General features: G+C 40.4%; 1 protein-coding gene across 1 annotated transcript in view; it reads right to left on the bottom strand.

The window, feature by feature from the left end:
* NFIA (nuclear factor I A) overlaps positions 1–25,545 on the bottom strand; it is a 347,625-nt gene that overhangs the window by 155,011 nt on the left and 167,069 nt on the right. Inside the window, exon 3 of the mRNA XM_058538169.1 lies at positions 10,668–10,733. Within this exon, the coding sequence (XP_058394152.1) occupies positions 10,668–10,733 (66 nt within the window). The remainder of the gene's footprint in view (positions 1–10,667; positions 10,734–25,545) is intronic.

Raw genomic sequence — 25,545 nt, 5'->3', positions numbered from 1 at the left:
GAACACTCTCTCTGCCTTCTTGACTGTGGGCAAGCTATTTAAATCCTGGTGTCTCAGTTTCCTCATCTGTGAAATGGGCACACCAATAGTGCCTATCTCCATAGGGTTGTATTAGGACTAAATACCATCACAAACATAGAACTCTTAGCACAGTGCCTTGCTGTGGTGGCCATAAAAGTGAGCCACTCAGATCACTTGCTGCAAGGGGCATACCCACCTGACAACCCCAGCGGCCTCCCCTCCGGGTCCACCACCCCATCTGTTCGAAGGCCACACTTCCTCCAGACTCCCAGCCAATGACTAAGGGGGAAGACACTAATGCAGATCCATTCCTACGGGACAAAGAACTTGTATAACAGGTGACTTTGGCTCAAAGACTCTCTCTTGGTCTGAATGGAACCTTCTTGGAAGCTTACAATGTCTGGGGTTCTTCCTACCCAAGGCTCCCTCCTTCCCCTTGTCCTTCCACAGGTGTCAGGTCAATACTGCAGTCTGAAGCCTCTCCCAGCCTACTCTTTCCCCCTCCCTTCATAGCTCATAGGTTTTACCCCAATAACCACCTGTACATCTAATCCCATCAGGGCTCATTCTTCTCGGAGGACTCAAACTAACAGACCAGCACACAGCAAGTCCACAGGGAACGTGAGCTATTATCATGATTATTATCACCAAAATCATTATTTCTGTCATCATCTGGCTCTAAAGCCAATAGAGGTTAACCTACTTTCCAAAACAGCTTTCCTTGAATCTGTGAACATTATTTTCTCATAAAGTAGGAGGACACAAAGATCTCACCATGTTCTGTAACATGTTGAGGCAAATTTTGTCAGACTCAGCAAAACAGTCCTGGATTACAAATGAACACATATATATTTAGTTTCCCATATAGCACGTGAAAAAGACGGCACCTTCTGTTTTCAAGTCTACCCAAATGTCTTTTCTCTACTTCACCTCTGAATGTGGAATTTCCCAGTGCTTTATTATTTGACTGGTTTTCCACTTTCATCATCTTTCATGAGGCAATATTCTGCCGATAACTGGATCCTGTGAGAAGGTACACTTCCTCCGCGTTTGCTCTGAGGAAGTGACTCACGCACCGTCCCAACGGCTTACTCAAGTCATATCCCACTAATCATACTTACACACTCACTCGTGGAGGAAGAGTGGCTCTAAACTACTGCATGGTACCCAGTGACGGTGCCACACAAGTGGCTCATTGTTCCAGGACAACCACGGCACGGTACTGGCAGAGGCGGGAGGAACGGAATTTAACCATTCGCCTCGTGAGACCTTGGTGGTACTCTTCCCAGGTTCACTTTCAGTGGGTTAAATTCCAGTGGTTTGACCCTTTGGGATCACTGAAATCATCACAGACTGATCAAACCTTTTCCTACGCTGCTGTTACTGCTGCCTCATAGCCAGCATGGGGTGTGCGGAGAGTGAGGACCTGCTGCCAGATAACATACAGGACTGGGTTTAGATCAACAATGAATACTTTTTTTGAATAAGTATATCCCATGTAATACTAAAAAAACTATTCGGTGTTTACCTGAAATTCAAATTTAACTTGGCATCTTGTATTTTTATTTGCTAAATCGGGCAACTATTAGGGAGAAAAATCAAGCTCTGTGGTAAATGTCCTTGAGACCTGGTGGTGTACAATCTGAATGGCGTTCTGAGATAAGGGTTAAGTTGAAGCCCCACAGATTTAGACCTCCCTTAAACAAAAAGGAATCGTTTGCACGAGTGGGCATGTGAAGCCAAAGATCCCATGCAAGTGACTCAGCTCTTAATAACACATCATCAGGGAAAACTTTGGGGACACTAAAAGATATTGCCGCGGCAGACAGGAGTCTCATTCCTTGACAATGCTTTGAAATATGCCTTTCTGCTTTGCTCACCACTGAAATTAAAGTATCTAACTTATCGTAGGGGCTCAGGATGCAGCCCCTGTATCAACAAATGAATGTACTCGGTATGTGCATTCCCCTGTAGAGCATATCAGGGCTTATCAAGGATTTGCCAAGTCCTTTCCTTGGCCCACAAGGTCCAATATAATTTGGCATCCTGCTACCCCCGTCTCCAATTGCTCTCTCCCTCACTCATGCCCCTGACGCCCCCCTGCCCCCTTACTGCTCCTCCACATGCTCAGGGCCTTCACATGGACTGCTCCCTCTTTCTAGAACACTAGTCTCTAACATCTGCATGGTTCTCTTCTTCACCTTCAGTCAGGTCTTAGCTCAAATGTCAACAGACCAGAAAAACCTTCCCCGACCACCCTCTGAAAACAGCCCCCGTATCCTCCACTGTTTATCCCCTTACCTTGCTTTATCTGTCTTCACAATATTTAACACCACTTGGCATATTACATACATATGAGCTAGTTCAGTGTCTCCTCCCCCCTCAGAAATGCCACTGGGGCAAGAGATTTTGTCTGTTTTGCTCAGTGGTTCTTAGAATGCACTGGATAAATATGTGTTGAATGAATGAATGAAGCCCTGTCCCCTTACTGGACTATCAGGTCCTCAAGAACAGGATGTCTGACCCATCGTTGCATGCCCTCAGCGCATCCGGCACACAGTTCAAATGTACCTAGCAGATTCTTCATGACCATCTACCAGATGACTTACAGAAAGACTGAGGTACAAGTCTTTAAGTGACTTGACAACAGACGCTCCATGTCAGGCTTGTAATGGCAACTCTCCTTTGCTGATCTGACCTATGTGGAAGCTATGACTTGGCTTCTCCTTATTCATCTCTTGAGTATACAAACGCTGCTTGCTGAGAAGCTCTCTGGTTGCAAAATACCTACAGAGATCTAAGAAAACACTGACTTTCCTTCATAGAGAGATTGCTGGAAGTCTACTATTTTGCCTTGCCACAACATCCTTTACACTTCTCTCTTTGGATATGTGCCATATGATGCCTGTGGATAAGGCATATGAGACTCCCTTGTTCCCTTTGGGCTAAAATCAACCAAGTACAGAAATTAACAACTGAGATGGGGCAAAGTCATCTTCGAGAAACACTGCCCCTCCCCCCACCTCTATTTGAGATATCCCCGTAAATTTTTTTAATGACAAGTTAATCCCAAGAGAACAGAGTTGCCTGGAGCTGAGTAAAACCTGAAGAAAAGAAAAAGAACAAGGAAGCTGTAGGGAGAAGAGGTGCCAAAAATCCCTGTGGCCACATGAATTTTCCTAGCAGTCAACTAATCAATCTGGATTAGTGACTCCAAATCCCCAAATGAATTATTTATATTACATTCAGTTTACTAATATTATCCACAAATGGATAAATCCTTCCAAAAAACAATATGCAGGCTTTAAAACAACAAATTCACACTCAGGTGTCAAATCAGACCTTATTATCTGTGGCAAGGAAAGTTCATACACTACTCCTGACCCAAATCAGCCTCCCTGATAGGACAGCATGCTGATTTTTAGTTGGTGGACAGGTATGTGAAAGTGACCATTCCAAGTACACGGCAGGTCCTTCTAAGGATGTCTCTGTCACAGGGTCCTATCAGGGTTGCTCCAGGCTTAGATTACAGGGGAGACAGAGCAACACCAGACGGAGCTGCAGCCACACACCAGGTGCACCTTCTCCCATCCTGTGAATCTGGATGACGGCCCCTCCATGATTCCTTTTCTGAGCCCAATTCAAATACTACAGGAATCATATTGCTTCTTATTTTTAGAATCCAGATCTATAGACATATTTACACAATCCCATATAAATTATAAACAAACACTTAAAAATGCTTTTTTTCTAGGAATGGTACATTCCAATGGGCACTGGAATGGTTGTCTTTCCTGAGACAAGAGTCCAGGCACAAATGAATTTGAGGACCAGAAAGAAACCCCTTTATTTCTTCTTTCCTCTGCAATTATTTGTGTGTGGAGGGTTGTGGGGAGGGGAATGTCTGAAACAGACCACCCAGCCAGTCCATTTTAGAATTTGGAAATGAGAGGAACAGGGTCTAAAACATTCCCTATTTTGGCTACTAGCCAACCACTTAAAGTCTATTCATCCAATTATCCTCTGTATGTAGACAATAAAACACCCAGAATGTGTGAGGTAAAATTACTTCTTTAAAATGACTACAAATTTCCTCCCTATTTTTCAGTAGAAAAGGCTCCTTAAGTATGCTGGGCCCTGCAGTGAAGCTCAGCACTGCAGGATGCCTGTGGAGGAGCCCCAGCCTCACCTGGCACCTCATCCTTCACAAGACAAGGTCCAAGGGTTTTCTCCGTCTGGGGGCATTTCTAAAGAGCCTCTGCAAACAATGATGGGTCACACCTGCTAACAATATCTAAGAAAGCAGAATTCACCTGGTCTCCGACAGAAATGTTAAAGCAACCCAAAATTCTAGTTTCCTAGTCTCTAAAAGAACAGAGACCAGCTCCATCACATTGCTGAAAATTCATCAGTCAGAGTTTAATTAGACAGATCTGGCAACCAGAAGGCATTTAGGTTTTAATGTCTCCCTGAGTCGAGACCTTTATGTATTTTAGAACATTGATCATTACTGTTATTGCTGCTGTTCTGGTGGTCATTCTACTGTGTCTGTCCCCGCAGGGTCTTTTTAAAGAACACTGCAGAGAATAACAGTCGCTAGGTAATTGAAAAAGAAAGTCATGCAAATTATGTTATATTGATAAATTGTATTCACAAGTCAATGGTGCTACAATGTTACTGCTTTCCCAATAAAATGCAAACTGTGAGGCTGCATTGCCTCCAAAATTCTTAAAACGACCCAACAAAAATGACACATTAATCAAAATAGTTCCTAAAACAAGTAGTCCATCCAGCAGTAAGAGACAATTCTTAGAGTTTGGAATTATGTATTTTATTTTGCCTTTCCACTATGTATTAATATTGCAATATATCTACTATATATTTGAGAAGTAGTAAAAAAAAAAAAAAGTTAAAGCAGAGGGCCTTCAATTTTTTAAGAGAATATTATCAGATAAAAGAACATTCATCCAAAAGAGAAACAGAAATTTATAGTTGTCTTACCCCCAAATTATAAAGTGAATCCTACATATAAATCTTAAATCAGGAAGTCAGTAACCTTGGAAGTTATTTCATAAATACTGAAATATTCAAAATACTCACAGAAATGAGTTAATTGATAATAATGATACTGACAATCATGGTTGAAGAAAAGCACACTCCTTGTTCATCTATTAACATTCAGCAATGATATCCAGTTTAACAACATAAGATAGGAAGGACATGGATGAAAATGGTGAGCTTGAGAGCCAGATTCAACCAACACTCCAGGTGATTTTCAAATTGCCAAGTAGAGCTGGAAATTTTCAAAATCTGGGGCAAGAACGGCCTTCCACTGATTGATTGCAAAGGCCCATCTGAGGTTGATGCCACCAACATATGTGCAACTACCAGATAAACGAGGGAGCTACCATGATTAAATCTAGAGAAAATAATCCAAATACCAACTTTGATTTCCTGTTATAAATATCACATTTTAAAAACCACTAAGATGAGGTTATTATTACTAGCAGGCTGTGCAGGCAATGAGAGATAGAAAATAGGGGGAAAAACCCATGTGAACACAGCTTTTCTTTTCTGAAAAGGGAACCTCACATTTTCCTTTCTCCATTAGGGTGCTGTCACAGCCAGTCCCCGTGGGGAGCGTGCTTTCAGAGTGCCAGTGCCGGACTGTGCTGTTCCCTCAGACTCTGACTCCATATGGCCCTAGAGAAGCTGCCCTGAATTAAGAAGGAGGGCTCTCACGTGAGCTTTTTCCTCATTAATGACTCCCTGATGCACCACAGAATGCAAGCTTTGGAGGACTGTCCACAGGCCCTGTAAATATCGGGAAGGCACTTCAAATGTTTTGTCCTATAAATGCTCTTAACAGTAACCAAAGAACATCATGGGAATTCACAAAGGTGGTTTGAGTAGAAGTTCTAAGTCCAAGTCCGACAAATAAGGCTTAAAACCTTCAGGAGCTCTTGAAAATCCAGAAAGGGGATTTTAGCAATATGCAAAAGGATTAAACAAGTGATACCAGTCAGACTGAGAACTTTGTCAGGATGCATTCCCTAGGGTAATCAAGCATAAGGTAACGCGATGGCATTTCACACATTTTCACACCTGCTCGTTGGGCAGGGCGGGGGTGGAGGGACAACTTGATCCACTGTGGCCATCAGGACAGCCCCTAGCTTTGGCTTCCTAGTGCTATTAGTTATACTTGTGTACGAGTGTCCATGTGTCTGCATACAACTTTGCCCCACACCCAAATCAGATTTTCAGCTTCTCCAGGTTTTCTTAATTAATGTTTTTTTTCCTTAAAAACCTCTTGGTAAATCAGCAGTGAGCAGACACTCAAAAAAGACTTGGGGAGGGGCCAGCCAGGTGGGGTAGTGGTTAAGTTCACGTGCTCTGCTTCAGTGGCCCTGGGGTTCATGGGTTGGGGGTTCGGATCCCGGGTGTAGACCTACGCACTGCTTATCAAGCCATGCTGAGGCAGCGTCCCACATATAAAGTAGAGGAAGATGGGCACAGATGTTAGCTCAGGGCTAATCTTCCTCACCAAAAATAAAAAAAATACTTGGGGATAATAAAAACATATTCATCTACTTATTAATTTTATTAATTAAGCAAATAAATACCGGGAGCCTACTAAGTTCAAGGTACAGAGCTACATGCTGTGCAAGATTGTTTCAAGAGGAATTTGTCATGAATCCTATCCTTTTTTTTTTTTTTTTTGGTGAGGAAGATCAGCCCTGAGCCAACATCCATGCTTAATCCTCCTCTTTTTGCTGAGGAAGACCGGCTCTGAGTTAACATCTATTGCCAATCCTCCTCCGTTTTTTTCTCCAAAGCCCCAGTAGACAGTTGTATGTCATAGTTGCACATCCTTCTAGTTGCTGTATGTGGGACGCGGCCTCAGCATGGCCAGAGAAGCAGTGCGTCTGTGCGCACTGGGGATCTGAACCCGGGACACCAGTAGCGGAGCGCACGCACTTAATCGCTAAGCCACAGGGCTGGCCCCCGTCATGACTCCTATCCTTAATCAGCTTACAGTTTTTAATAAGCCAAATTCTATTTGGTTTGTGCCAAGGAAAAACTCAGCTAAGATTAAAGACATCTAGGTGGAGACCCTTCTTTCCAGAATCCCCTTCATCCTGAGCACTCATTCTGAAGGTTCTAGCAACTATGAATGGACTTGGTAGTTTTCAACTCCCGGGAAGTGACAGAAAGTGAGGCACAGACCTGAACAGTAAGAGAGATGTGGTCCTGCAGGGATTATGAGGAGATCTGAGCAGATTGTGCCTGACAACTCAGGACAGAGTAGGTGTCTACAAAGGACACTCTACAAGTCTTGTTTATTTCTGACTCTATCCCTCTCTCATTCCACTGTGCCCAGCTTTTGACCTCTCGACTACCTGTACTCATCACAGGTGTGTGCCTGACCCAGCGAGAACTAATGATTACCTTTTTGGGGTCCTTCCCATGAACCAGGCATGATGCTCTTTCATATGCATGTTCTCATTTTAATACTCATGAGGTATGTTCTTTTAGTTTTCCTATTTTACTGATAAGAAAACCAAGGTTGGGGCGATAGTTTATTCAAAGTCACCAGCCATCATTTCACTTGAACTCAGGTCTGTTTGACTCCAGAGGCAGAGTTTTTAATCATTATATTACATCAATTTTGAGTTTCAGAGATGCTGATATTTTATCTCTGGGCTTCAGATAATTCCTTCAAAATTCCCATCTAATGCTCTAATTGGACAAAGATTTGTTTTCCTTTACAGTTGAGTCTTAAGGGAGTACAAGAAAAGAAAGCAACAATTCCACAGAAAACAACAGCCTCGTTGGGCAGGGAAGAAACAGCTGCAACCACTTTAGGTAGAGTTACACAGCCTCGTTTACGGTTGTGGATGAAACAGCATGTCACCCTTTGTCTATCCATGCTCGTGGTTTACTAGGAAAATACCATTCGTTTCCCATTACCTTTCTCTTCAAGAGCTGGGATAAAAAGAATATTATTTCCCCTCCCATATACATAAAGAAGGAGGAATGAGTTCCTACTTATTTGAAGACTAGACCCTGTCACTTCTTCATCCACCAAGATTCCAAACATTCTTAAGAGTTTTGTTGATTCGTCTATGAAAGTTCCCTCTTTAAAAACAAAAATGAAACGAACAAATGAAAACCTTTCAGGAACTCATCTCCTATAACCTGGGTAATGAGAAAGAAAGAACACTCTTGATCAAGCAACACCAGAAAGGGATCTAATGCACGTAAATACCTCGTCCTGAAATCTTCCTTCATTTTCCTTTGGGGATTCTATGTCTCTAGGGAAGAGAGAAAATCATTTTTCCTCCGATAACTTCATCTGAGATTGACAAAAGACAGATAGAGGAAACTGAATGGGCTGATGATATTCTTCCAGTCTGAGCTTTGGCCAGAATTGTCAAAGACAAAGCAGCTTCTACTTCTTTTTCTTTGAAATAAATAGAAATTTGAAACACAGGAATTTATTACTTTCTCTCCTAGATATTAATACATTCTTTCTTTGAACTCACACGATCCCCCCAAAATTGTACTGGGAATGCTTGAGGTAGCACCAAGTAATCTGGGGTTAAAAGTGAACTTGGCTAGTATATCGGTGCCTTTGGCTGAAAAATGCAGGCTCCATCCTGGTTGTTTTTTGGGATGGGAAATGCACACCACCGGTATCACAGGCAGCTCCAGAGGGTGTGCCAGGCTCTTGTGCCTCAGTTTACGTCTGCGTGTGAACTGCCTGTTGGCCACTTCATGAAGACGATGAATCACAGGCCGGCTGGAGGGGTAGCCAGGCCTGAATATGGAACCACACACTCTACCACCTGCAAACTTTTCAAAATGAAAATAAAATGAGTATCTCTGGACACAACTTCAGGCAGATTATATATAAATATAATATATGAAAAAACAAAACATTTAGGCATCAGCTATAAGTCAGGTGGGAAATGAACAGAGCTAGTCTATAAACATCACTTGAAAATGTTAGCAAAAATAAGATGTAGTTTATGACACACTGAAACAAGCCTTCAGAGACCTCTTCTTTATGATTGCTTTGAAAAGACAATGTTGATAACGAAAATACCACTAAAACACCAAGATGAGGAGAGGAACAGCCAGACAGAGCCCAGCAATGTAAAAGTATTTCCCAGGCTCGGGAAATGAAACAAGTCCTGAGAAATTAATGAGAAGATATCTAAGTGGTAAGCTCCACCTTCTATCCCACAATACTGACATAATTCAGTTTACCTATCTATTCCAAAAGATCAGGAGAACAAAATGGAAAAATGTACAGAAAAACAACAGGAAGAGAGCCCCAAGGAATGAGGTCATTCCAAATAGGTAAAAAACAATATGGTGGATTATACTGACAAGAAATACAACAAGTAATATTGAACAACAGCCAACAATGTTTACACAGTATAAACTATATGAATACGTACATATTATCTTATTTAACTCTTCAACAGGTAAGTAGTAGTATTACTGCACTATTTTAAAGATGAGGAATAAATCTCTACTCTGAGAGGTTCAATAACCTCTTTGATATTAGGAAGTAAGAAACAGTTGAGGCAGAATTTGAACACAGGTCTGACAAGAGCCTGAGCTCTTAGCCACGAGACCACAGCGACCTCAAGGGCCCTCAGGGCCAAGCACCCATCAAAGCCTCCGCCCCACCACCAGAGACGAGTCCTGTGGGTTTCCTGAGCCGATATCTGCGACAGCACAGCATACGCTCAACAGCTGGTCCACTTGTCGGTTTTCATTGAAACCATAGTTTTACTCAATCTTAAATTCCAACCCATGACAATCTCTTCTGCACTTGGAGTGCATACCAGAAACTCAGTATTTTATCCGATACTATTATATTCATATATAAAGTGTGCCTTCCATTTTAATCGAGTCTCTGCAACAGAAAGTTTATATATTTATGCAATTGAGGAATTTAATACTGTCATGTACCCTATTGTTTTATTTTAGACAATTTTTGTGTGTGTGTGTGAGGAAGACTAGCCCTGGGCTAACATCCGTGCCCATCGTCCTCCACTTTATATGGGACGCCGCCACGGCATGGCTCGACAAGTGGTGCATTGGTGCACACACAGGACCCGAACCTGCGAACCCCGCGTCACCAAAGCGGAGTGCGCGCACTTAACCATTACACCACCCAGCCGGCCCCCTGTTTCAGACAATTTAAAGTGGAAAATCCTTCAAAGTTAGAGATCGTTTTCTTAAAGCAATCAGCAAAGAGTTGAACGCCTGAAAGGCCTAAAAAATACTTGTCAGTCAACGATCTTAAATCACTAGTGAAGAGGACGATGGGGCATTTGCCACTTTAAAAGGAACTAAAATGAAATGAAAAGGCCACGCTCCTCACTTAGGCTGAAAAGATTCTGCTTCTCTCATAGCAATCAATTTTCCTGGAACCAAGGTTCTCTTGGGCACCTGACAGTACCCAAGAGGAGGGTCTGGGTCTGCACCTGTGCCCAGAGAACTCCTTAAGTCCTCCAAGCTGCTCTCGCTGTGGGCCGCACGCAGGGCAGACCCGAAACCCTCATACTCAGCGGGCTGCTGGCCACTGTGGACTCAGAGCAGCAGCCAGAGCCCCAAACTAAACTTACCATTTTCTGGCTGGTCCTTAATGTCAGCGTCACTTGGCTGGCTGGGACTTTCAGATTGACTTGAATCTGAAAAACATAAAAATACAGCCAAAAATTACAGAGTCTGTGAGGGAAAGTGGACGAGAGGTGCCAGACTTTCTCAAAAAGTCCAGCATATGAACTAAGAATGAGAATGTTATGGAAAAGACATGATGAAGGAAAGAGGAAAGGAAAAGAGGAAAGAAAGCGACAATGCCCAGCAGCAGCAGCCCATGCCTTTGGAGACGACACTGGGTTCTGCTCACACCTCCGGGGCAGCTGGCTTGTGTGGGATCCTAACCTGAAACTCAGCAGAAACCATTCTGCAGAGAGGCCATTTCCAAACTGCTCTTCTCCGTTACTTACACATGAGAGCCTGATAAAGACTTCATTCTTCACTACACACATCTGAGGCTTGATTCAGAACATAATAAAGTGTCAAAACATATTTTGAAGCTGGTATATAAAAGCAACCCAAACAACAGTAACAAGTTCTGTTGGTATTTAGCTCTGAGTTACAGCAACAGACTATGCAGACTAACACCATTACATACAGGAGTCCTAATATTCTAGCACATTTACTTGAAATAACAGGATAACTCAAAGACGTCTTTTGGAAAGGTACATGGTTCCCCCACTTTAGAAGCATTACTTTTCCCTTGGTCTAATGCATTTGGGAGATCCTAAAAGGGCTTGTTAACAAAAATAAGTTCTTGTGCACTTTTACTGAATTCCATTTATTTTTTGTTTAAAAAATACAATCATTTTCAAACTAAAAAGATTAATTCAACTTCTAAATGGGATAATTTAAAATAAAATGACATTTAACTTTAAAATGAGATAAAATTAAGTTAGATCAAAAGAATTTCACAGAATTAGAAGTAAGCATACTTATGATACATTTTTGGGGGCTAGGAGAAAAATCAGGCAAAATATTTCAAGAAGAAAATTTTTTGATGTAAAACACTTTTCTGGGACTTGAAACACTATATAACAGTATCTAAAAAAAAAAACTTTTTTTTAGAAAAACCTCTATATCTCTGGAAAGCCTGGACTGGAACTTGCACTTCACAAAGTTAGAACTGGCTGTCTGAAATTTGACCACATTTCAGCAAGAAGTTCACTGCAAGATCAAAAGGCCATGACACTTAACTGTGATTAAACTGGAAATATTACTTCTATTTCAACAGCATTAGAGCATTACCATTCTCTTTCTTGGAGATGTTGCAAAAAGAAGCAGCCCTACTAGTGACCTCAGGTCGAGAAATGCTCATTTATTAAGTTAGAAAAGCTCCCTGCTTTTAAGCAAATGAAGATGTTAATTACAGGGACGTACTATTAAGAAAATGTCTATTCTTAAATTTTTAGATGATCTTAACCTGCGGACTACAGAAAAAATCTACGTTGATTCAAAGGTTCAAATAGCAAAAAATGTGAAAACGTGAATTTTTATTTAAGTCTGGCAAAGTGATAGCTCTTACCATCTTGTAACAACTGCCATAGTGAAAACACAAACAAAAAGCATTTTAGGGCAAAAAACGAGAGAAATCCTTCAGAATGAACCACAAAATTAAACACAAAGCCTGCACTTGCAAGTTGGAAATGCAAATTTACATGGGACCATATTTGAAATTTTAACTCCATAAGTTAATATCACTTTTACAGCCAACGATTTGAAAATATGGTATGACCACCTTCTCTTTTTCTAGGGAAAGATCTGTAATTTTGCCATTAAAAACTACAAACTAAATATTCTGAGAAGTAATTAAACATGTTTTAGGGAAAAGGCGTACCTTCATTATTTTTGTCCTGGAAAATTTTAAACCATTAACATCTATAATTAAAGTTAAAGAAAATACCTAATTTTGTTTCAGGGAAAGTTAAATTCTTCCTGATCGTGTCCCAAAATAGATACACAAAATTTTGCCAAATAGAACATCTTCTTTGGAGTAATACTAGCAAACCTAACTTTCTATGTGGTAGCTTAGCTGACGTTCTTCTAGGTTCAAGATCTGTACAATTAATCACTTCATGAACAAATGGAAAAACATTTTTATCTCCATTAATTTAAATATACAATAGCCAATTTCTTTTCTGTTATTTATCCATTAATATGAAGGACAATGAGATTCAAAAAATTTCTTTAAAAAATCTAAAAGTGGACTCTTGTTCTCTTTAGTTTTCTTCACATTTGGCTCACCATCCATCTTTATAGAAATGTAACATGATTGTAAAAAACACAAACGGCAACAAAAGATGGCTGCAGGTATGTTCAAAGAAAGTTTACAAGTCGAAGCTACAGAAAAAGCAGCAAACAGACAGCCACGAGGAGCGGCGGGAGCAGGCTCAGAGCTGGCCTGAGAGGGGCCGCTCCTGTGAAAGCTCCGTGCAGACACTGTGGGAGGCATCCCGCCAAACCGAAAATAAGACTTAATATCTCCAGTTTTATTCAAAAGCCAGAGACACTGTTATCCATCTGAGGACTGCATACTAAAATACACTATCCTGGTAAGAGTTAGGCAAACCCAAAGATCTACCAGAAAACTTAAATGATCTAAAAACTTCAATAATTATTTTCTACCATGGCCGTTTAATGTCATTTCTGTTTTGAACCAACAAGGAACGAAACTACCCAGCCGAGGAGCTATTCTATGCTGAGGACACATGGACACTTTCTCTGGTACCGCAAAAGGTCACCAATGCTGTTCAGTATGGAGCCAACCAGATGACCAGAATTACAAATTAATTTCTACCCATACATAATTGATACAAATGAAAGATCTCTTTCTTATACATTTGCATTAAAACACTATCATGAAGGTTAACAATTAATTTACTTTTCTCTTTTTTATAATTGGTAGAGGCAACTTTGTGTGTTACTGTTTTGGACAATTATCATGTGGTCAGTTGATTATCACCACCTGAAATATTCAGAGAACCCAGAAAACAAATCCAACTGCGTAGAACTGGATGCCATATCTCATATCTTCTATCTGGCAGGGACTTTCTCTGGTTCCCTGGTTGAAAGCCAGAAGATTTGTATGTTGAATGAAGAGAATAAAGTATGTTTAAACGATGCAGTTGGAAATGCTATTGTGAGGAAGTACATTAGGGTTATCAATTTTTTTTCCCATCTAGGGATTTGCTTTTTGTTTAAGGAAGCTTAGACTTCAACCTAACCTTGAAAAGCAATGTTTCCTTTGGTTTTTAAAAATTTATGAGCAGAAATTTAAACTTAAAATAGACAGAGTTTGCATACAGGAGGCTGAGTTGAGACCTCCTAATTGAACTGGTTAGCCATCTATCTATGCGTTTTTATGATGCATACAGCTATACTGCTGGAGTACTCAGACAAAGACATTTCACTATCAATAGAACCACTAGGGAAAGGAATAAAATAAATCCTAATGCCTACATATTAGTCTCTGCTTCCATAAGGTGGTGCCACGCGAGAACAGAAACCTTGGATGGGATTTGCTGCTTATCTCGTATTCAGTTCCCCCAACCTCAATTCTGCTCCCCTTCAGCACGGAACCTCAGAGAATATTCCTGTGGGGAAGGTGAAGAATGACAGAAACAAGTCAATATGGTGAAACTGATCAAGCAAAAATATAGATATCACTTCCAAGTATTTTATGTTCTTTTGGCATGAAGCAAAGATGGAATGTTGCTAAATCTTCTCTGTGCTCGACCTAGAATTAAACTTTCTCCTCTCCAGTCCTGCTTTCATTGTACGCCTCTCTCCTACAGTCTGACTTATGTTATACTATACCACGTGATTTTAAGTGACCTCCTATGAGGATCTGGGCTCTGTAAGAAAAGAGTTCCTTTCTTTCTCTTGTTCTGCCCCCCGGACCTTCCAGGGGTGCCTGGCCCAGCCAAGGATCCAATAACTGCTCAACTAAGGAGATGAGTTTTCACTTGTTCCGCTTTCTAACACTGAACCGCCAGTGACTGAAAAATATACTCACTTCACACTAACCGGGGACTGGGACTTATAAAATGAAAAAGGAGAGCAGAAAGGCCTTTATTTCTGCTTGCCATCCTCCTTCATGGGGCCTGGCGAGGAAGAGAGAGGCATGTCCCTCTGATTCATGGGTGGGAAACTTTGCACGGTAGTTAGAAGTTGCAATCACCTCCTATGATGCCCTGGCCGACGCACCACAAAAGGCTACCTCACAACAACAAGAGCTGAAGACTCTGACACAGGAGGCCCCCCAGAAACGTGTGCAGGCTGACGTGAGGGACAACAGAAGAATATTTCACATACTCGAAAGCTGCAGAGATAAGAGAAATCTGCCATATCTGATGCCCAAGGTGCCACAGAGTACTAACACCTGCTGTTGTGAGCAGCTGATAAAGGACAGACACACAGGCTGTGGTGAGGTGAGGAGCCCTTCCTGCCCTCAAATGAACCAGTGCAACTCCTATTCAGTCAACGTGATGTCAACAAAAGTCTGTGAACCATAAAAGTACAAATTCTGGTTCCATTCGAAAAATAATTTACCCTAAATTTCAACCTCTCTACATACATAATGCTTTGGCTAAAGATGAAGTCTGAAAAGCCTTTGTTAGAATTTTTTGTCCAGTTTTAAATCCCACAAATTAAAAGGCGATATGAAGGAACCATGAGGCATCCAGAAACAAGGAGTTAGCCAAGTGAAAGAGACACAGTGAAATGCCGCCTAACAGAGTTGGGGTTGTTTATAGTGTGAAAAAGAAAAGGCAAAGACGGGAATGAATGCTTTCCTGCAAATAAATGAAGAGTGAGGAGCATTCCCAGGGCAAAAGAAAATAAGAAATAAGGGTGATTATACTCTGAATATAATAAACGGTTACCCTCTAGAATTAGCCCTTTCATGTTCAGAATTTAGGTAAATTTTTACTTCTTATGGTTTGGAAAGATGAGTCGGGCCAAAGAATACAAGATTCATTTTTCCACATCCATATGTTATAATAGAAAATAATCCTATTTCTCATTGGCAGTGTAAGGTTTACAATTACTCTATTTTGATCATCTTGTCTTGTAACATGTTTATTATAGTAAGGAAATCAAGAAAATCAAATGGCTATGATAGCCACATTTTGCTTATTAACAGAAACATTACTGTAATACTTTTAAACATTTAGAAATATTGTCTATTTTTTCCAGTATCATCTTGACCATAAAGACTGAAGTATGAGGAAATATTTTTATAACTTTATTTGAGAATGTAGAGTGTCAGTGCACAGGTGCATACACGTATATATACAATTTGTAGCTTATGTGTAAACACCAACGAATACAATACCATCAGTTAAATACAATCCTTCATGGTCTCACAAAGAACAAACAGAAATTTGTAATACCATCACTAAATTTGGACCAGTAAAAATATTAAAAAATATTAGCATTTCCAGAGAATGCATAAAATCTTTTAAGCTCAGTTAATAACCAAACCAATATCTAATGTCAATTAACATACACAACTGTGGCCCACTTGAAAAATTAACATACAACAACTTAGTTTGTAAAACAGATAAATTATGAGGTGAGTCACACCATAAAAGTTTTCATAGCTTTGAAAATGGAAACACCCCACGGTTCTTTAAATGGAAAGTCTTATCTTTACTGTATTTAAAATACAAAATTTGACCCATATAACCGTCCCAGTGAGGCAGAGTTGAGTGTTTGCATGGATATGTGTGTGCATGATAAGCGCAGTAATCTAAGCATGCACAGCAGCTCCTCCTCCCCGGAAGGGAGATGAGGAGATGTGGCAGACGAAGAGCCCTTGTTCCCAAGGACCAGGATGGTTTGCACACGCTGGTCCTCATCCCCCCTAATCTGGATTCCGAGGAGTGGGAAGGCTGTGTTCATGCACACTGCCTTGGAAGGGCTCCACCAGACCACCCGGGGGCTGCCAGCTGCTCAGAAGATCCACCTCCTAGCCACTCCCGCCTCTCACATTTGCAGGGAGTACTTAAGAGTGTCATATAATCTAGGTTTCTACCATTTTCTTTCTTGAAACTTTTTTTTAAATGCCTTTTCTGAAGAAGAATTTGTGAAATATTAAATTTGCAGGAAACAAAATTTTTGGCATTAACGCTGGCATTCAAGTCCCATCTGCTTAGTGGGGACGGTGGATGATGACGAGACTGTTTAGGTTGAAGTGATTCAACTGTCTTATCACCTACTCATATATGTGTTATTTCTCTACGTGCACAAGGAGGTTGTGGAATGATACACAGTTTTAACACGTTGAGAAAAAAAATTAAATGGCATAACTATTGTTGTGTTATGACAGTGAGGGGAATCATTCCTAAGCTTAAAAATTACAAATTCAGTCACTCTGAAAGTAATGACAAAATGACTCAATCTTTGAACCTTCAATCTTTGCATGGGGCTGACTTCAAGTAATGATCAGCTTTTCCAGTGAAGTTATACATGAAGTCAGTGGCAAGAATATGGTGATTATAAAAGATATGCAAGCATGACAGACTAAATTTATAATTTCTCACATTTTCTTGGAAAAAGGTCTATGATGAAAATAATTTACCTTAGGTAATCACTTTGAATTTTGTTTTTCCCATAACAAGAGCTGTGTTTACACGTGACAGTGACCTGCTGATCAATTCAGAACTCAAGTTATTGAGTCAACCTGGTCACCTACCCACTCGTGTAGACAAAGACCTACTTAAAAAGCCATCACTATAACATTATTGCGTATCAGAATTGTGTTCCATTGTCCCTTTTTAGTCACTTTTTCACAAACAATATTAATTATAACAGTAAGTTCTTGGAGTTCTTAAAAGAATATATGCTTGCAACTAGAAGGATGCCAAACTATGACATACAACTATCTACTGGGGCTTTGGGGAGAAAAAAGGCAAAAAGGAGGAAGACTGACAACAGATGTTAGCTCAGGGCCAAGCTTCCTCAAAAAAGAAAAAGAATATATGCTTGAAGATTACTCATGTAATCATCTCTACAACTTCAAGTAAAAAATTTCCCCATAAACTTTCATGTTGTAAAAACAAATGTATCAAATGAAAATGATGCATAATTAAGTTATAGCCTATATGCATTATTTTCATGTGTCTGGATATCTGTAAAGAAAGTTATTAAAATAATACAATGTCCTCTGTTGAGGGTAACCATACTATTTAGAGTCAAGTAGTACTCTAAGTATTAACTTTTTTTGCATTCATATTTCACTACTGAAAGGAGCATAAAATGGTAAAAAGATAGTATCCTAAAAAGTCTCAGCTATATAATTTAACTGCTCTGGATCTTGGTTTCTTCATCTGTAAAATGGGGACATTAATAAGTATTTTGCCTAACTTAACAGAATTGTTGTATGGATCAAATAGAAGAATGCAAGAAAACCTGGTTTTAAAACTATAAGGTGCCACAAAAGAAGTGTACATTTACCTCTGTAATATAAATCCTCCCATCCAAACAAGTTTTTTGTTTCTTTTAAAAAATCAACCTCAACTCACACATGACATGATTCTGGTATAAAACATCAGCATCACAGACTTGATTTTAAAGAAAAGGTCCTTAATTCCCATATACTGGGAAAGAGATTATCTCTGATAATGGAAATGTAAATCTCAGCTTGCCGTTGTTTATTCCAGACAGACATTTGTGTGTTAAATCTGTTTATCAGGCAACACTTTGTCTAAGCCAGGAAGTAGTCAGTCTTTGTAACAAGATGTATGCAAATAAACTTCCCATGAGTCTCTGCAGCAAATTGTAGGAAGAAAAATAATTCCTTGTTACTTTACCAGCAACAAGCTACCTCAAAAGTAGATTGGAGACAGAGAACTCCGAGCTAGCTGCGCTGATGAGTTCCAGTGAGTCCTAAGCATGTGCTCACAGTCTGTTGCTCTTTATTCCAAGCAGACTTGGTGCATTACATCTGTTTATCAGACAACACTCTGTCTGGGTATTCAGGCTTTGTAACCTGTGTGAAAACAAACGGTGACCATAATCCCGTGAAATAACCTGTCTGAGGCAGAACTCCAAACCTCCTGACACTTTAAGAATCCCCACCAACAGAAGCTCCTAAGAAACTTTGGAAACTTTAAAAAAAATATGTCCAGCTCTCAGTTTTAGCCCATTTTGTATCTTAAATAACTTTTCTACTTTCATTGGATTCCCCAACGGCATGACAGACTCAGGACAGAATGGTGACTTTACCACTCAAATTGGACTGATAAATAAAAAATTGGCTAACACGCCGTACCTAATGATCAAAAACGAGTTTTTAAAAGAGAATACTTTGATAGAAAAGTATTTATTCTTTAATTCTATTACTAAAGTATTTATCCTGGGATCCTCTTTTTTTTTTTTAATCCTAATATAACTGACTCTCTCAAAAAAAATCTACACGTGAAGAGTTGAACAGTATATTTCTTTCTGTTTCGTTTTTCTTGTTGGTTTTCTACAGGGGTTGAAAATCTTACCAGAGGAATCGAATTGGTTTAGCTTGTCTTCCTAGACAAAATAAACACTTTAGGACTCTACTTGTTTGTATTCTCCTCAGTGGTGCTGTATGCATCAGCAGCTAAAAACAAAGAAACTTTTTAGCTGCTCAGACAAAATGCAGAAGCTGCCCAAACAAGGAGGAGAGGGAGGGAGGGGGCGTGGTGGGGGGTGGGGGTGGAGAAGTGTGCAGAAAGTCTGACAGTCCATTCAATATAGGGATGATGGCTCTGATGCATCCAGGTCCCCTTGCTAATTAAATATGCATTGGCACAGTTCTGATCGATGCGAGCCCGGGATCAGATGACACACCTGCAAAACCTCGAGCCCAGAGCTCCCAGGAAAAGGGAAAAAGACAGTCTTGTCTCCTTATCTTTGTTTCCAAAGGCTCTCAATTTCTGTGCTTAGATATCTAATTTAATTCTCTCACCCCTCAGCAAACTGGATTAGAGAAGTCAATACAGCCTTTGTGCATCGACAGGAAAACACAGCTTTCCCTTTATTCAATTTAGCGATGACCTTTAGACAAAGATAATGACGACTGTCTGAAAGTAAGGTTAAGGCCTCAAGAAGAAGACCCCCAGAGCTAAGCTCCTATGGAATTCTGGAAGACAGGATTGGGGGTTTACTGGGACACTTTCCTGCTTGGAAAGGAAAAAAGGAGGAAAGGGAAATAAGGCGTGGGGGGGCGGGGGAAGAAAACCTGGGGGGAGAGAGTTAAGTCCACTGACTGAAAGACCAAACTCAAAAATCAGACAGCTGGATCCTGCCATGTCCATCACCAGAAAATAATTCTGTGAAAGAATGGGAATGAGGATGGCAGAGGAACAATTCGCCTAAAATATGCAGACGCCTTAATGAGAAGGTTGAAGATTCAGTGGTTGGGTAAATCAGGAAGTTCGGGGGTTTTTTTTGGTATTTTCCTGAAGCATTTGAGAAAACAGGACTGTCATGATGGTGTTCGTGAGTTCCACCACTGCTGAGGGATGTAAGTCGAGATTTTGGACAAGTCTGGGATTCAGCAGTGTTAGCAATCTTCACACCACTACTCCTAACCAGAGGGGAAAACAATGCTGGAACATTCTCCTGAAACAGCACTGCTTCCTTTTCATTTCCTTGTCTTTGGGCCTACTCATTCATTAATTCACTGCATTCATTAATGCATCTACTCTGTGCCTTTCACCCAGCACACCTGGAGATAGGAAACTTAAAAAGGCAAGGTCCCTTTCTCAGTCAGTCAGGGTAACAATCTCACCACTCCTGATGAAGGCCTGCCTCCTGGGGAAATCAATGTACAGCACATGTTAGTGTGTACTTTCATAATCGTTTTTATTCTCTCACTATTAGCAACAATCAGGACCACTGACTGGGCCTCGTAACAGAATTCACAGTAGCCTGGACACTAACTGGTGGTAATGGTTGGGATAAGCTTTTCTGGTAAGACAGAGAGGTTTAGCCAGGGTCCTTCCAAGTGAAATACGGAGCTACTACCGCATAATTAGCATTGTTGGGAATGGTACAAAATATCAAAACAGTTTTTAAAAATCAGATTTTTTCCCCTTAGAAACAACTTCCTAGGTAGTGCAGAATGTTAGAGCAGGCCCGTGTCTTCCCTCTAACAGGAACGGCAGCTCTAACAGAGGCGGCTGGGGAACAACAAATAAGGCCAAGGGCTTGAATCAGAGAGCCTGGCTTCCAGCCCCATTCTGGCCATTTACGTCAGCTGTGTGGATTCACACCAGCCCCTTCCCTCTTCGGAACGCCTGACTCGTAGGACTGGGAGGCCCGGACGGCACCATTTAAACGCCTCGTGAATGACCGGAGCTCCCCGCCCCGGGCACCAGGCAGGTGTCCTATAGCAGGTCACCGGCTGAAGAATCACGCTGACTTGCTTACTTTTATTTCCCGCCTCATCATTTTTACTGCCAGACAGCACAGCACCTGGAGCATATGGGTATTAATAGACATTTGCTGAAACGGACTTGAAATCAGAAGGTGAAAAAACGGCTCTTTGGGGCCAAGAAATACAACAGGGCCTATCTTAGGAGATGTCAACAGATGTTTTTGGGTGGATTTTCTGGCTTTGGGGAGACTGCAGGACTGGATGGTGGTATGTTCCACACAGTGAGGAGAGACCCTATGGAGGCAGAAGGCCTGCTTTCTGGTCCTCAATTCCGGGCAGAATGAGGGGTGTGAGGGATCCTGCAGAGGTTCTTGCCAGCCCTAGAGATCTACTTTGAAGCAGATGTGATTCAGCAATCCAGGTGTTGGTATTCTGGAGGCAGTCAAGGCTGGGACCCCCATTTCATCAAAAGGGACTGGGTGATATTTTCTTATCTGCTGCTGATCATAAGTGCAATCAGAAATAACATGAGTGCAATAATCATTATAAGTCAAAGACTGTCTCTTCTTTACTTTATAAATGACTGCAAATAGCCCACTAAGAGTTGCAAATGTTTATGTTCAGTAACTTGGCCAACCCTAACCACCGAATCCCATAAACAATGTTTTCTCTTTATATCTTGATCCACTATGTCATCCAGAACACCAGAAAACTTTGTTTTAGGAGCTACTGAATAAGGTATCCTTAAAGAATTTAGTCTAGGTCCTAGGTCCTAGGATTTAGGACAATACTTTAAAAAAAATACTTCAGATATACCTTCTTTTTATATCTTTAAAATAAATGTGCTTTCCATTTCACTAACTTTTCCCTAATAACTTGGTTTCTGGACCTATAACAAAAATGCCTGAAAATAGGGAGTTATCACTCATTTGGTCAACCAGAAATGGTCTTCAGACTTCTCTCATTATCATAATAAAGTTCGAGTGATGTCTGAGCTTTTAGAAATTCACTCAAGCCTTCTGCAAGTAGAAACAGTCATATATGTTTTGCTTCTGTGTTTTTAAGGCAGATAGAATGATTTCAATGTACTGAATCATTTCATTTTTAGGAGTTTCCATTTGGATCCCATCATGGCTTTCTCCCTGACATATGCAGTGCTAAGTTATTTAAAATTAATTGCAGTACAATATTTAAAATGTCTTCACAGGGTGCTAATCTCAAGTGCTGTGGATGTTTGAACCACACTTGGAAGTCATCAAGCTCTGCGTAACTTCTTACCATGGAGCAGCTGAACATGCTAAAAAAGATTAGTCAGTGAACTTTAATCCACACTCAAAACTATACTGAATTATAAAATTTCAAAAATGTGTGAGTTGATACAAATGAGAAAACTGCAAACATCCTGCATAACAAGGAAAAAACAAACCCAGATAATTAAAACACATGAATTCGCTTATATAGCTTTGCGATCCGGAAAAGCTTTCAGAAATCCACCATAGGTGGTGGGTCCTACCCACTTAAACGCAGTTAAGCTTATGTGCTCTCACCTCCATGTAAGGTTCAGTTTAGCTGTCATTTCTGTTTTCATTTTAGGATGCAATCTACATTCTTTTTCTGTGGTTATGTTGGGGGGGAGATAAGTATTTTCCATTTCAGTAACTCAGCATGGATGAGGAATCTGCTTAGTAATAATCCTAAAATTGAATTGTCTTCCACATAATGCCTAGCAACAGTTTGGGTAGGATTAGCTAAATGAACTATCTTCAGCATGCGCTTTAAAAAAAAAAAAAAGCGTCTTATTTGTCACCTGGATTTATTTTGATTAAAAAAATCACGTCTCTGGGAAGTCTCTAATACAGGTGCTATTTCTGCAGCTTCTCTTCATCAAAAAGTTGAAGTGGGTGATTAGAACTTTCCTCTGATTCACTTTTCAAAAATTATTATCATTCTCAGGAGGAAGAAGCTTACTTATTTCAGTCCATCAAATATTTATTGATCACCTACTGTGTGCAAAGCATTGTGAGCTTTTATTCAGTCCTGAGGTAACGCATAAACTCATTCAACTCTGTATCATTTGTAAAAGTGCATGTTCCTTGTTGTTTAAGAGTAGCTACTTCCCCTATCTCTACTGGTGGTGGGAACATGCAGTTTCTCTAAATTAGAACCCCTTTCAAAGTCTATCAGAGGAGGATATTGGAGGTAGAGATTTCTATAAATAGGAAATGGCTCATCTGTTTGCTTACATTCAACAAAAATGACAAATCTCTGGGCTCCATGGTTTTTCCAATTTTTCGGCTATGGTGAACTACAGACAAGCAGAAGCTGAGGGGAAGGCGGGGCATCACAAGCGAGCAGTCCTACCTGCCAATCACACCCTCATTTTCAGGCAACCTGACCCTGTACCCTGGCCCTGCTGGGCTTCCTGGAGCAACGTTTACATCCCTGCAGCATTCCCACAGCCAAGGCCCTAGCCTGTGCTCCAGAGGGATTTCAGTATCACCTCTGTCTTTTCAGATCTACAGTCTTAAGATAAGCAAGGAACAAACAGTGACTAAATCATTTTTGGTTGAAATCTATGAGCGTCCTTTCCAAACTCTGTCTTGTTTTATTTTTGTTACTAGAAAAGAAGATAAAAACAAATTATAAGTGGAAAAAACAAAGAAAAAGAAGAAATAGTAAAAAGAAAAAACCTGGTAACAAAAGAAGTGGTATCATTTGAACAGTCAGAAATAGCAATTCTTCGAGTGAGAAAGGAAATTTTATTTGCAACAAACACGAGAAAAGTTATAAGTAAAAAAAATCAGAGTGCCTTCAGGGACTAAAGGTGAACTAACACCAGCACAGGGTCTCTGGACCATCAGGCTCCACTGGGGGTAGAGGGAGCAGCAGCAGAGCCTGCACAGGGATGGTGCAGAAGAAGGGGTGAAGGCGCTTTCTCACTGCCTCTGATTCTGGCTATCACCTCCCAATGTCATTTCATAAGACTTTTCTATTTAGTAACTTTTGGAAAATTCTCTCTTGTTATATTTACCCAAATGATTTCCCAAAAAAATCACTGGGTTGGTTTTCATTTTATACTTTAACAATTCATCTAATGATTTAGCAATTTCCTTATCTCTTCTAAATGGAGGTCCTGTAGAAAGGGAAAAATTTCTCAAGTCTTAGTCAACAAAGCCATAAGTCTTTACCATACAAAACAGCCTCATGTCTACATCCTTGCAGTTACACAGTCTCCAAATTGGCCTTAAAATCAGAAACCACTTTGTTTAAATACCACCATGTTGGTATTGTACAGACATGCTTAGACTTACAAGGGAAGACTTAAACATATTTGGAATGAATTTCATAAAAAACATTAGGCAAAAAGAAAATTATGAGTTAACAGCAAGAGAGTAACACCTCACCAGCAGTAGATAGGGAAATGAATTACTCAACACTGTGTGCCAACACGGACGTCACGGTGAACAGAGGCAGGCTCAAAGGAGCCTGAGGGAGGAGAGCTGGTGTGTACACAGTAACTGGAATATAACAAAACAAAACAAAAAAGATTTCTCCATGAAGAAAATTGTGAACGCTGTTTTTCATAACCCCAGGAAAACTCCCTATGGTGGCACTCTCAAGGTACAAACTCTTGATTTCTGAGGAGAGAAAGTAGAGAACAACATAAAAAAGTCCTGAGACTCTTAGAGAAGAAATTCATGCAGAACACCAGCAGATGTTACACAACATCTTCAAGGAATCATGACATGTCAAACAGGCGACATGATGCAAGTACACTAAAGATGAGTTTCCATTTCTGTTAAAAAATAAAAAAGATCAGAAATCTGAATCTAGAAAGGCAGAATCTTTTGCAGGTTTAGAAAGCACATACAAAGCCTGGCAGAAGAAAACACTGCTCAGTGCACCATCTGCTTTCTGGCACACTGAGGAAACTTTTACCAACGGCAACGTTTCCTTACATTGGAAAATCCACTAATTAGTTTTGTTGTAATAAGAAAAATAACCTTTGCATGGAAGGCAGACCGCCAGCTCGCTTTTTGCTGGCCGCACCTTGCAGGGCCCACCACTCTCCCACACGAGGCTCACCTCCGAGCACTCCTCTCTGGAGCCCGGTGTGATCCCTCTTTGCTCTGAGGAAGTGTTCACAATGAGAGATCAAAGCAAGAGCAACAGAGAGGAGAAGCTTTACGGTATTTGGTTTAATATCCAAAAAAAAGAACACCAGGTTCAGAATCAGGAAATCTGGGATCCAGAATCTATTGTGAAAAGCTTGGTAAACCTTATTAAAGTAAATGAGCTCTAGATTTCCCATAAAATTTCTAAATTCTTTAAGTGTAAATCACGCTTCCCTAAGAATTTTATGTCCCCAAAACTAACGATTGAAAAACAGTAAATGAGGCTTCAGATGTCACTGATACATCTGAAATAATTTTAGAAAATTTGTCATCAACTGATTAAAATATTACAAATCATTTAGCAACCAAAGAAAATGAAACTCTACTAAAATTCCTTCATTATGTGCTCTAACCATTTAGTCAGCACATCAT

Source organism: Diceros bicornis, chromosome 4 (assembly GCF_020826845.1).
Source record: "Diceros bicornis minor isolate mBicDic1 chromosome 4, mDicBic1.mat.cur, whole genome shotgun sequence".
In the NCBI taxonomy this organism is placed as follows: Eukaryota; Metazoa; Chordata; class Mammalia; order Perissodactyla; family Rhinocerotidae; genus Diceros; species Diceros bicornis.
The sequence above is the reverse complement of the archived record's forward strand: the minus strand, read 5'-3'. Positions and strand labels throughout refer to the sequence as shown.